The sequence below is a fragment of the Aulostomus chinensis genome, chromosome 10, assembly GCF_037954235.1.
Source record: "Aulostomus chinensis isolate RoL2024-O1b breed Wild chromosome 10, RoL_Achi_v1.0, whole genome shotgun sequence".
NCBI classification, from domain to species: domain Eukaryota; kingdom Metazoa; phylum Chordata; class Actinopteri; order Syngnathiformes; family Aulostomidae; genus Aulostomus; species Aulostomus chinensis.
The window spans coordinates 25,914,060-25,927,195 of NC_141329.1; the positions used below are offsets into that span (position 1 = coordinate 25,914,060).

General features: G+C 42.3%; 2 protein-coding genes across 4 annotated transcripts in view; one reads left to right on the forward strand and one right to left on the reverse strand.

Annotated features, from left to right (window-relative positions):
* Positions 1–12,804, reverse strand: tsr1 (TSR1 ribosome maturation factor). Its single transcript, XM_086216647.1, has 16 exons — positions 12,686–12,804; positions 9,453–9,615; positions 8,988–9,091; positions 8,685–8,913; positions 8,197–8,331; positions 7,593–8,047; positions 6,691–6,835; positions 5,994–6,178; positions 2,314–2,525; positions 2,065–2,224; positions 1,884–1,994; positions 1,654–1,786; positions 889–1,005; positions 567–707; positions 393–467; positions 1–276 (listed from the first exon to the last, which is right to left on the reverse strand). The coding sequence occupies exons 2-16, from the start codon at positions 9,577–9,579 to the stop codon at positions 98–100; spliced, it is 2,508 nt and encodes an 835-aa protein (XP_086072773.1). The 5' UTR covers positions 9,580–9,615; positions 12,686–12,804; the 3' UTR covers positions 1–97.
* The window catches only part of taok1a (TAO kinase 1a), a 17,225-nt gene continuing 15,400 nt past the window's right edge, over positions 11,312–13,136 (forward strand). Inside the window, exon 1 of one of the 3 annotated variants that reach the window (XM_086216643.1) lies at positions 11,312–11,621. The gene's annotated coding sequence lies outside the window, so the exon portion shown is untranslated. The other 2 variants (XM_086216644.1, XM_086216645.1) reach the window with 2 other exon arrangements.

Below are 13,136 nucleotides of genomic sequence, written 5' to 3' on the forward strand. Positions count from 1 at the left end.
TCAAAATGTTTTTATTTTACACGCATGACAGTTTTGGAAATGCAGCATTCTTGTGACGCATGTTCATGTTCTTGGTCGTGTTTGCATTTCCCCTCCTCTACTCCATGTCCAAGTCCTCCATCTCCACAGTGACCTCTCTTTTCACCCAGGGTAAAGGCGAGGGCACGTAGGGGTCGTACGTCCAGCGAGGGTAAACTCTCTTGTACAAATTCATCAAGACCGTATCTTGTGATCGCAGCTGACTATCGAACACACACTTCATGTGACCGTGTGTGCCTGAAAAACAACAACAACAACAACAACAAAATAACCCCCACGAAATTGGATTTTCCTGAAACAGGTGCACAGCTTCTGGAATGTGTCTGAACAACTTTGTTTGCAGATGTTCTCACCTAATGCCTCCTTGATGTGGCCTCTCCGACCCCACTTGGTTCGCATCTCCACAGGCTTGAACCACATAATATCATCTGTCACGGAAGGAAACACAAGAACGGTAGTATGCCAGTTAAAGCAACAGGCAAGGAAAAAAAAAAACATGAGTCAAAGAAGAGTGCGTTTCCTCTCACCTCTGTTAAAGAACATGTAACGGACGACTGCAGAGCGCCGGTTAATTTTGAACGGGTGTCCGCTCAGTACAATCCTCTTCAGCACAACCCGTTGAGGGTCACAGCTGAGCAGACTGCCTGTAGCCACCAAGTCCTGCATGTCTAGACGGAGGCAATAAAAAGAACACAAGCTCAAGTACCAGCACAGAATCATCTCGAGTGGATAATTGAATAAATCAAGCAAACAAACTGCAGAATGGATGGTCAAAAGTTTAAAATCAAAGCAGCCAGACCATAATTCAATTTACTTATTTTCAAATATAAATGGGACTTTTCATCTCACCATCGGGCCTTTGTTTGAATAGCAGGACTCCCGTGGGGGGGAAGGTGATGGGAGCGTACACTGACACCACAGTGGGGGCATCTGGCCTGAGGAAGCGCTCCATTTTATGCTTGTCAGCTACAGATGAGCAGAGCCAAGTCAAACACTCAGTAACTCCTTTTACAACTTGCGCTACAACCAGCAGCTAAACCAGATTCAGATGTGACATCGGCGCGTCGAGGAGGTTGTCCTCGCCGAGCTCAGCAGCGGAGGAATGTCTGGGACACCTGGGCTGTGAAGGCCGGCCCACAATGACACCGTACTCACATTATTGACAAATGAGATGAAGATAAACTCCAATTTTGTGTCACCTTTTATACATCAAGCTCGTTCCAATCAGTTGAAAGTTTAAACTAGAAATCAAAACAATGCAGGCTGAGTTTGTTCCTGAATAACCAAATCCCTCACGAAACTTTTACAACTGTATTAAGAGTAAGAGATCTCTACTGACTTTTTAAAATTATCCGATGTTACCTAACAATAATAATTGCAATAAAACGTCATTAGCACGAAAACCCGTCTGTATTTTTTTGATGGAAGAGAAGACTTCCTGGGCAGGTCCTCAATGTGGGCCAGGTCCCAACTGTGTTCAAACTACTACAGGAATGTGGTCTCGGTGGTTTGGACATCAGTGTGTCATAGGCGCATTTACAGCAGTTTACGTGTCTCACTCAGGTGGATTCCACTTGTGCCGAGAAACCAAGCGATGCTTGAGAGGTGTCCTACCTGAAGTGTGCTGAGAGAAGATGGGAGAAGCTCTGAATCTCCGAAACCCACAATGGAACACCAGCTCTTCTTTAGATTTGATGGGCTCTGTGTTGCTCGGATGTCTCCTCACCAAAAGTTGCATCACTGACATCTGCATAGAAGGTAGGTGGGAAACAAAGACTCATCCAGAAAAGTCAAGAACTATAAAAATGTCTGAGTTTTCCTGAATTTCTTTCAGAGGTCCGTACCTTCTGTTCATGGGGTAAGAGGGACACTAATACCAGAGGTTTACCCGCCTGCACACTCTCCATCACAGAAAAAGGCACATCACTAATGTGCAGAGTAACATACCAGCCCACCTACGAGAGATGCAGAGGAGTCAGCAAATGCACAAATCCAAGGAACAAGGAAGAGTCGCCATCATCTTACCATGGCTCCCTCCTCCTCTGCCGTCGCGTCAGCCAGTAAACGGCGGCGGGTGCGCTCAAAGCTCTGGAACTGGAAGATGCGTGAATAGTTGAGAGGCAAGTTCTCCATTGGATCCCAAGGTGAGGAGCGGAAACTTTTTAAGCCTCTGTAGCGCTGAAACCTGTGGACACAGAAAAGCAACAGCTTCAATTTTAGTGTTGCGCCTCAGTACGCGGTGTAAAACTGTTCTGCATAGGTCGCAGAGCTGACCTGATTCTAGCTGGTGTGTCAAGGGGCGTGTCCACCTCATCAGGGAACATTTCATTGACTCGAGCTTCGCGGTAACGTTTGAGACCCTCTTCCTCAGCTGCCTCGTCCATGTGCTCATCATAGCGCTGATCTGCTCCTGCTCGCTCTGTGGAGCACACCTCTTCTTCCTCCTCCTCCTCTTCCTCCTCTGAGGCACAGCCTGAACCAGGGGCCTGAACAAATGTAACAAAAGAAATTACAATTATCATGTGGTTGTATGCTGCAGTTTACGTCCATGTGGGCACCCTTTCTGTTTCTAAGGGGGGTTTCAAACCAAATCCAGTGCTGCTATTTGTGTGACACATATGATGAACTGCAATCACGCTATCCAGTAGGTGGCAGTAATGTGCACCTAAAAGATGCTCACCGATTACGAGAGGGAGAAGATCCTGTACCACCGATGCCGACTCTTTCTCGAGTTCCTCTCTTCAAACTCAAGACAAACTGGACAACAGAGAAGACTTTGACTTCCAGTCTGATCTCCAGCTTCCCTGACTGGCTGCAGCACCGTGACATCAGGTTGCGCCTTTCCAAAAGTTGCCTCACCACCACAGGTAAAGCACACTCTCTCCTTTCAAATGCATCAGAACCTGTGTCTCCGATGTAGCGCCTGATCTGGTCTGAATACAGCCGAAGTTATCGTGTTGAATAACGGCCAGAAAAGGGTTTTTGAAGTACATTATGGTGTCACAGTGACGCTAGCTGTCAGGACACAAAAATGTTCAATTTGTGTGAAATTTTGTTCTGATTTGCCGAAAAGCTCGAAGCCCAAAATCAGTCATATCCACTGTGACCTTTAACGCCCAAAATCAAATCTTTTTATCCTCAAGTCCAAGCAGATGTTTGTGCCAAGCGCATTCACAATGGGGGCATACAGACAGAAACATAATGCCTCAAGTCATGACTGTCGCCAGCGTCAAACAACCGTAAAGATAATCAGCAGAGCAGAGCTGACAGGAAAGCCAAAGAGTCCCGGGATATGTGCTGTGAAAGCGACCTCTGGAGCCATTTCCACTTTAAACTCATCATTAGCGTCAACGGACAGAAAACCGTTATCTCTGACCACAACTGCCTCCAATAGAGGCAAAAATGTGCTGGTCGCAAAACAAATCCAACACAATGGGTTTGACCACCTGCCTTTTATTTTTTTTTAGATTACCCTCCAGGAATCACAATGCATCCAAGAATCTATTTCCCTCATCCCTATTTGTCATATTCCATGTTCAAGTGAATGTCCAGTTTTATGTTTATAGAGCAAAGCCCCAGGCCACAAGAGGAGAGAGACTTTGACCCAACAAAAGAAAAGGACATTTTATCCATCATCGTGTCAGCTGATCCAAAAATATACATTTTTGTCACAAGTTAAGGTTTCTATTGAAATAAAGTCACAATTTTTGTAAATACTAATTCAAATGGTTTCTTTAATGTGACCACAAAGGAATTTGAAAGGTCCAGTTTTTTTTTTTACTTATAAGCTATGGTATTTTGTTTAATACACCAGTCACACAATGACCACACGTATACACATATACCAGCCAAGACAAAGAGGTTCTAATTTCAGAAACTGCAATTGTTCGATAGCCGAACATAAACAGGACTAGCCCAGCCACAATAACAACAAAAGGCTTCCAAAAGCCCTTCAAACTATCTGCAGCCTTGTGTGCCCGACTAGTAAATCTTGGTTTGCGTACATCTACATTTACAGGCCATTTCCAGGGTGTGAAGAGAAACGATGTCAAACATCCACCCTGACAGTATCTTGAGTCTTCCCCGGCCACTATATTAGCATAAGGAAGTGAATCATCAAAGAGGAAAAGGCTACAGTGTTCGCTCGACTGGCAACTGACAGGAGGAGCCAGACACACTCAGCAGGGAGCTGATTCACAACCTTTCCTACATCCCTGCCGCAAAAATAAAAATAATCATTATCATTTGAAGTACCATTTTCCCCATTGTTAACTTTTCCTTATTCCAAACCACAACATCAAACAAATGCTAATAACAATTAAAGATCGTGTTGAAGCTGTTGCATGAGGAGTTTTCCTGACTCCTTTTCAAGCAGAACTGAAAATAAATAAATGGTCAACCCCTCCTCTCGTCCAGACAGGAAGTTCTGTTTACAGGCCAGGAAGACAGGGGGCTTCTCTCGGGACTTCTCCTCCAAACACTATTGTTGTGGTGAGCAGCCTGGCACTGCAGGCCACAGACAGACACTAATAAAAACACAAACGGTGCCTCTCAATCATTCCGTGCACTGAGTGTGGGTCACGTATGCACAGCTCCAGACCCAGAACCGCTGAAACCCAAACGTTCATGGCTTCTACTCCGGTGATTTCTAACACCGTCATCCTTTAGAGGACTATCCTGTCTGTGTATATCCTCTGTTGCTATGACAACAAGCTGCACATGAGCAAATGAACTCAAAGGGCCAGTGTGCAGCAAGTGTTGTTTCCTGTATACATGAGGTGACAGGACGCTGGGGAGCAGGGCCAAAAAAACAAACAAATAAAACAACCTGCTGTGCATGAGGTTCACGTTTCTATGGCAACATAATCTTGAAGTCAGAAGCCAGTGGTCTGTTGTGGGGTTTTTTTTGTTCGTTTTTTTTTCTAAAGAATTTTACAATGATTATAGGAATCGGGAATATTTATGGACTTTATGGATTGTTTATGGACTTGCAGCTGCTTCCTTTCTAAGACAGCGGTAACAAAGGTCCAGCATCGAAATGTGGCAAACTTCCATGATATATTGCAAGTTTAAGGCCGTGAGCAGGCGCTGACTTGTTTAAGAACACTCACCTCGACACACCTGTCTTTTCTAAGTAGATGCGCTGACCTGCTTTTCGCCAACATTGCTTTTTAATGAATCTCAAATTCTTGTCCTGATTCTTTGTATGAACGAGCATAATGGCGACATCCTGCTGTCACCGCTCGGTCTGACAGAAGTAGAAACAACAATGCAGAGAACACCATCACTTCATCCAAGAGCCGCTAATGAAGCTTGATTCCAGGCATATTTTAGGCTAACCAACCAGCTACTCCTCCGGTATGTTGGCAACGTCGCCTACAAACCACAGACAATGTGAAGGGAGGCAATCAGGTTGGCGGAGAGTCTGAAGCTCCGAAATTACAGTCAACTGCAGTGTCAGCTAATATTTGATTGGCTGCTTGAAAAAAGAGCTAATGACACTCAAACCTTTCTGACGAGGACAAGCTTCTTCTCAAGGTGCCTGCACACACTCCCTCCTCATTAGGGAGAATTAAAAGCTCGCCAAGATTGTATCAGAACTGGACCAAACAAACGTGTGCACATACTCGTTTTCAAAAGAATTTGGTTCAGAGCCAAGAATTTGTCTTGTTTGTTTCTTCAACAGTCCCTTCTTCTGGTTCAGTTTCTGTTCACTCTGATTTCTGAGCCTAGAATTTGCACTTGTCTTCGGTGCATCACTCTGCTTCCATCACAGAGAAATTCAACGAGACATTAATGAGAACATTACTAGAATTTACCTCATCTTTCGCCTGGCCGTGAGCTGCTGTTGCTCAGTAGCAGAAAGTCATCTCAGCTATGTTTCCATGGCGACTGGAACTGTCTGCCTCAGAAACTTAACATTCAGCATCATGTTTCCGTTGCCATGCCAGTACCTGAGAGTTATTTTCCTCATCCTCATTGTCCATGGCCTCATCCATCATGTCATCACCGTCGTCATCATCTTCGCTGCTTTCTTCGTCCAAGTCACCATTCTCCTCATCTTCATCGACAATCCACGTGGCCTGATAGTCTGAGGTTCCTTTAGGGACCTTCATCACACGTTTGTTCTTTCTGGCCTCTGAACAGCAAAGCCATAGAAAGACATATCATTGCGGTGTTGTATATTGCTACGTAATCCAGTGGGGATTTATTTTTGTTTGATAAACAAGCATTTAGGTAGACCAACAATGACCAATAACCACCATAACAACAACGACCAACACTTTGGTTTGATCAGACATGAATGTGTACTAAAATTGAATGTGTACCATAATGCACAGGTATTTGAGAAGCTAATTTCCATTATTCATCCAACATTTTCTGGCTTTACATTTTTTTCCCCAAAGTATTTTCCAGGCTCAGGAAATTGCTATTTTAAAATTCCACTCACATTCATGACTGTGTAAACCCAGATAAAAAAAAACAAACAAACTTGAATCGCACAAAATAGGTCAAACAAAACAAAACTTGACAGAAAAGCTTGATCTGTACAAACTTTTTGTCAATTTCTGTTTGTGTGTCTGTGTATCACAGTTTGACGGTTTTCTCCAAATAACAACTCTAATGCCTAGATTAGATTATCATTTAAACCTTCGGCCTCCAGCAGCTCCGTTTGGGTGGGCCACGTCTGTTCTCCGTCCATGGGGTCCACCTCAGCCTCAGCCTGCAGGCTCTCCCTGTGAGACGGGTCTGCTTTCATTAGCACCCGCACCGGAGCGTCCTCCTCACTGCCATCCTGAGGGGGCAAAAAAACATAAGTTAGGGGTCCTTTCAACAATTATACAAGTGTTTGTGCGTGTTCTAAACTACTTATGGTTCAAACAACAACTGACAATTATCTTAATTGTTTTGTTTTTTTGTCATCGTCCTGACAGGCATTCATTAGACTCTCAAAACGTTGCTTGCTATTTTGTTTAGGTGGCTAATTATCCTAAATATCGCAACTGCTTTAATTGTCGAGGTTACGTCACGGCTGCAAGGTCATGCCAATTTGATTTTACACTTAATTAAGTAGTTCATTACTGCACAACAACAACACAACTGACAAAGATAGACGCTGAGGAAAAAGGATCCAAGTGTCATCAGCTTCATTATCCCATTTATTAAAAAAAAAAAAAATTCTGCTGTTAAAAACAGACTGAAATATGATTTATGCAATAAAGCCTGCAGCTTTGTATAATATGAGGCAAATAGAAGTTGCCCTTTAAGCTGCAGTTCAGCCGAGCTAGGAAATCCACCATGACATCTTACAGATTACTGTGGGACAAACTGAAGTAATGCAAACGCACAGTGACTGCAGGCGGGGGGGGGGGGTTCTGAAGTAGCGGTATACTCTATTCTATTCTCGGTGATTTGATCTGAAAAATGTTTTAGTCCAATATCAGATAAACAATTTCCTCTGAAATTATCACCATCTGGTATCCAGGGCCAAAACGACAGTGACACAAACATGGGAAACATTAAGAGCTCAATCACATGTAAACACCACCTACCTGCATGTCCACATCTCCTCCCTTGCCAGGCTTCGCTGGTCTTGGCACAGTTACGTTGAGGGGAAGAGGGTCTGATGGAGCATCGATCTGACTGAGCTGAAAGTCTCCGTGTCCACTGATGTGCACCAGCCTGTCAACTTGAAGAGGACGGCCACGCACATATCCAGAGACACAGAGGGTACCAAGGCCAGTGGGTCCAGCTCCCAGGCCCTCCGCTGGGCTGTTTGGGGTAAAAGTGACATGCTGAGCCAGAAGATGGGATCTTCTAGAGCGGAAACCCAGCTTTCTCTGTCTCTGAGTGCCCAAATGTCTGAGAAGAAGAGTGGCGTCCTGCTCCGTATCCAGAGGAAAGAGACGGGCATCAGGGAAACGGATCTCCGTGATCTTTAACAGAGCTCTCCGGAACTCAACTTTCTTCTTCACAGGAAGATCAGACACACCCTGGCACACCAGAGCTACAGGGCATTTTAGGAAAAGAAAAACAAAGAATAGGGAAAATGTACACCCGATTAGAAAGTAATAAGATCAGAAATGGTGGATAAAATCGAACATTCGCACTATTTGTGACAGTAAGGACCTGCAGTGGTTTCAGGTTTACACTCACCATAGCTGGGGAGGCCCTGAGCGAAGAGGCAGGAGAGGCAGTAGTCTCCATAACTGTCCCAACCTTCAGCAGAGTCCAGCACAAATATCAGGCTATCTGCGATCTTTGCCACATCCAGCAGGGAATGTATATCAGCTGTCCAAAGAGACATCAGACAAGGGAAGTAGTCGTGCGACATCTTGTTCTAATTGGTCTTTAGAATTTACATTTATCAGCTGTTTCACTGCTTTTATAAACAACCTTTTAGACTGAAAATACAGTGTTGCATCATGGGTACGATTTACTTTCCAAGGTTACTGGTTGAAGATGAATATTCCATCTTTTCATCTTGTAGCAATGCAATTTTTTCACATATTTTACAAAATGTCCACAAGGATTCGAGGATGCAATTAAAAGACTTTGGTAGTTAAAGATCAAGCTTACTGTGCTATGCTCCTGCAATGTATCTTTAGTCGTTATTATTCATTTATTTATAACAAAGTATTTACCTGTGGTATGACTTAAAAATGTAAATCTTTGTTTGAATCGAGGCACAATCAGCCCAAAACTGTCACTGTGGCCACTGATACACTGCTCCTGGTGCACGATGCCTCCTGCACCCTCTTGACGGAGCACTTTGGTAACACCAGCAGCATCTACTCCAGCATGCAGGCACACCACGGCAACCAGGTGAGGAGGCCCATCCCTGCTGCCAAGACGCCGTTTCTCTGAAAGAACCTAAAACAACAGGGGATGTTGGCTGCACAGGTCAAAAGACTATCTTGTCTATCAGATAAATCATAGGATTCTACCATGTCTTTCTTATTTCTTCGTAGTTGATTGGCTTTATTCCGTCTGTCCATCTTCTTTTGCTCTCGTCTTTGTTTTTTGGTGATGGCCGTCACGGACACTCTCCCTGAGAGATTCATAAGAATTATTGTGACAATAGAACCCCTACTCTAGAATATTCTGGATTTTGCGAAATTTTGTGATGCAGTGGATGTCTTATGAAATCTGCAGGAATGAGGTAGGTGACACAACAGCGATCGTATTTGTTACAGCAAGTGCAATGTTAACTTACTGTGTCTTACAATATTACTACGCCAAGGTGCTCAGTCGACATACACAGAATATGACCGGTCCCTTGTCATTCCTATCTGAACTCATACATCTGAAGTTACTGGAAACTCAACACGTGTGCTGGCTAAGCCGCGATCATCACATACACAAGCTAACAGCAGCTGCTGCGCGTTTCTTCGGACCGGAACATCGCTTACCTTTATTTTCCCTCTCAATTTCACCTTTCGTCCGATGTTTTCCATGCTTGTGCCCTTTGTTTTTCTGTTTATATATGCCGGCTCTATGGCCTTGTTGTTTTTCCCCGTTCGCAGCCATTTTCACCATGTGGGGAAGGCTGGCAACTCACTTCCGGACTCCAAGCTACGTCATATGAGAGGCATGTCACTTAATTTTCCGGATCTTTTTCTTTTCAAAATAAAAGTTTGAGTTATTCGTGGGATAATGCATTTTATGATAATATTAACATTTAAAGGACACATATTTAATATGTTTTGTTAATTTACTACATTTAATGACACAGTAATCATGATTCTATTACTTGATAAGAACTACATATGTGAAATGCTCTTAACAAAATTAAAAAGCACAAATTATCCTGAGAGTTACATAACATAAATATATTACAGAAATACTTAGAAGTTTCAACTTATTCCTCTTCCATAAACAAAGAGATACAATAAGTGATAAATCGAATAAAAACAAGTAACCATCATCCACTGAAAGTAAAGTGTACGCTTTCACAAGTCAGCCTACACATTTGTTTGCAGTGAAAGCCTTGTGTGTAAGTATGTGTTTACATTTTTTCCTCATGTAGACGCTCAAAGTTGTGTAATGCAGCACCATGTCAAATCCTATTAAGAGGACACATATCACCTCTTGTCTCATTCATGCTGAAGCTGGAGCCAACTTGAAGGAAGTTCTGACATTTAAGAACACATAAAGCTTTTGTACAGGCTGAGTTACAAAAATAATGTTAAAAGTGAGAGAATTGTCTTGAACTGAAAGAGGAGGTTTGTGGTTTCCTCTGTACGATATCACATCACACATAGATTCAACAAATGCTGAAAATTCATTAGGCCCGGTGGAAAAATAGCTGACTCTCATGCACTGCCTTAGGGGGAAATGGCTGTCTGTCTGCTGATGTAGGATTCTGCATTTAAGTTTCCAGCCAGTTGGAAACCTCTGCCTCTGTTGATAATTATAATTGTTCCAAATATTATACTTTGCACCTGTAAGTTGTCACTCAACAGGAACAGGAACGCAAGGTTAAGGTAATAACACTCAGTGGATGACAGTAACTGGAGTCATGAAGTGACTTTATCCTTCGTACGTTGAACTGTCAGGGCAATATAACAAAGTATGAGAAAAACAAACAAAAAAAAACAATAAAAGACATCGTTAGAATTATATATATATATATATATATATATATATATATATATATATAAAGAACTCTCCATATTATAATAGTCTACAGTTATAATGAATGATATTAATAGACCCATAATAGTACTTTTGAATTGTGTAGCCAAGCTTTGGCTATAAAGCAGTTAGAATACATGAGAATAGTTTAAATCGCAATTAGCTTAAGCTGCAAATAAACTACAAAAAAATGCATCTGCTTAATTGGCGGATGAACCTATACCACTGAGAAGGAAAATGCAGATCTACAATGTATTATACCCAGGTGGTGACGAAGAGCATATACAGTATGATAGCCTGCAGACTTTTTTCTGCTATCATCAAGCCAAAAAATTAAACTTGAAAAGAAAACATGAACAACCAATACTTCTACCTCTACTATTACTTCAACAACTAATAATTTCCTTTTTGTCTTCCTTCTTATGCAAACCCAACAAACTCACTGTTGAAGAACACGTCAAACTGTGATAAACTACAGCATACTTTTACACAATATAGGCTATTCCAGGCTTAAAAAAGAGGCGAGGATGCATTAAAAATAATTTAAAGAATCCCATATATGTTACTGTATTTTTTTTTCTTTCCTACGATGTCTCCGCCTCTCGGTGTTTTTGGGTCAGAGAGAGTTTACTGCAACAGGCAGGGCGGAACTGCTGGAGTATGTCGAAGGAAGGCGGACAGTCAGAGTTACTACACAGCTAAATATTCAAGTAGTTAGCCAGCATGCCAGTGTGCTACGCCACATTTTGACTTAATGTAAATACACAGCGGATACTATCGTGCCTTGTTTATGGGTGTTTTGGAGGTGTTTGAACTTCCCTCACATTCCCCTCAACGTGTTTGGTGTTTTCACGAAGGGAGGCGGCGGTGGAGTGCTCGGCAGCCATCTTTGGACCTGCCTGGGAGTGGGATTCGACTACTCTGGCACCCCAGTTACTTCAAGGGTGGGGATTTTAACCTGTATTAATTGTCTAATCTTTACTTTATAACCGACTGACAGCGCCAAGAACCAGTATAATTTGGAAATCTTGTTTGTTGCGCTGGGAATGATAAGGGAAGAACACATTTATAATCCCAAACTGTTTTGAATTACACGACATTCTCTACACCGCTGAAACCTGGCCTGTCAGAGGAGGGTGAGTTTCAGCTAACTGGCTAAGCTAACATAGCAAACATCACATAGCTTAGCCTGCTAGTTTAGCTGGCTGTAATACAACACGCTGAAAGTTTGTATAGTTACTTAAAATTCCTGTAATTATTTAACTCTTCACGTAGTTAACACGTATTTTTAATGGCTGGGATGGTTTTATCACATGACACGTAACTTAGTCAAGCCAACGTCAAGTTTGGTTTCCAGCTAACAGTCAGCGTTTGCTAGTTGGGGGACTGCTGAAACTTCCTAATATGTAACACAAGGTTCTAGATATATGACAGAATAAGACTTGTTTTCTCGAGAAACAGTCGAAATAGATGGAGGAAAGTGACACCCTTGAGTTAATCTTTGTATTCTCTCTTATTTCTCATGGGTTGCAACTCCAATGAAGTAACGTTATTGCTTAGCTACAGGTAAGTTTGGTTAGCTTACTCTATGTATTAAAATTGCTGGAGGTGATGGCGGTTATCTGTTTTATCCCCGAAAAAAGGATTATAATGTTGCTGGTATTGTTTGTGCGACATATTCCCGCATGAAGGGTTGAAGTGTTGGTCTTTAGCTGGGATGCCATTTTACTTTATTAATGTTTAGTAGACGTGTTCTTAAACAAACCTGAAAAAACAGTGTGTTTTGATATTACATGGTTTAAAGTGGAAAAGGCCAGTTTAGTGTTTGAAACCTTTTGAAACTGTGTTTTTGTTCATGGATTAGACTAAATGAAATTACTCAACAGACCTTAATCATTGATTGTATTGTATATTGTTTACTTAACGTGATGACAATCATGTTTCACTTTAGCTGACTTTGCTCTGGGTTTCAGAACAAGAAAGACAGATAATCAGTTAAAATGCTCACCAGGCCCCATTCCTATCTCCATATAGCTGTGTGAACAGGAAATGCAGCACAGTGAGGGCATGAATTGGGAATTCCAACGCTGCAGCTTTGTTGTCTTGTCCTGCTACATTCTTGTGCAAGTGTGTGTGCTTGTCAGAATGTAAGGGTGTTTTATGAAGGTATCAGTTATCATCCCTCGCTTTGGTGCTCACGTGTCCACATTTGAAAATTCCTCCATGAGATATGACAACAAACTCATTCATGAAACAACAATGAGGTAAAGAACAATGGCAGTAAAGAGGCACAGTCCTACATGGTAATGAGGCTTTATTTAAGGACTGCGTCTGTATCTGTGGAATAGTGAGTTGTTAGTGGTGTTGTGAGACAAAAGATGTCTGCTTGAACTGGGAGCTGTTTCTTTCAGGCAGTGAAGAAGTCTTGTGACTCTAGCGTCAGCTCTGCATCTTTGCAG

Excerpts from the sequence above, each read along its gene's own strand:
- tsr1 (XM_086216647.1), bottom strand. The coding sequence starts at position 9,579 with ATGGTGAAAATGGCTGCGAACGGGGAAAAACAACAAGGCCATAGAGCC. Across the intron at positions 1,006-1,653 it reads CTTCTCTCAGCACACTTCAG|CTGACAAGCATAAAATGGAG; the intron begins GTAGGACACCTC and ends GCTCATCTGTAG. Across the intron at positions 468-566 it reads TTACATGTTCTTTAACAGAG|ATGATATTATGTGGTTCAAG; the intron begins GTGAGAGGAAAC and ends CTTCCGTGACAG.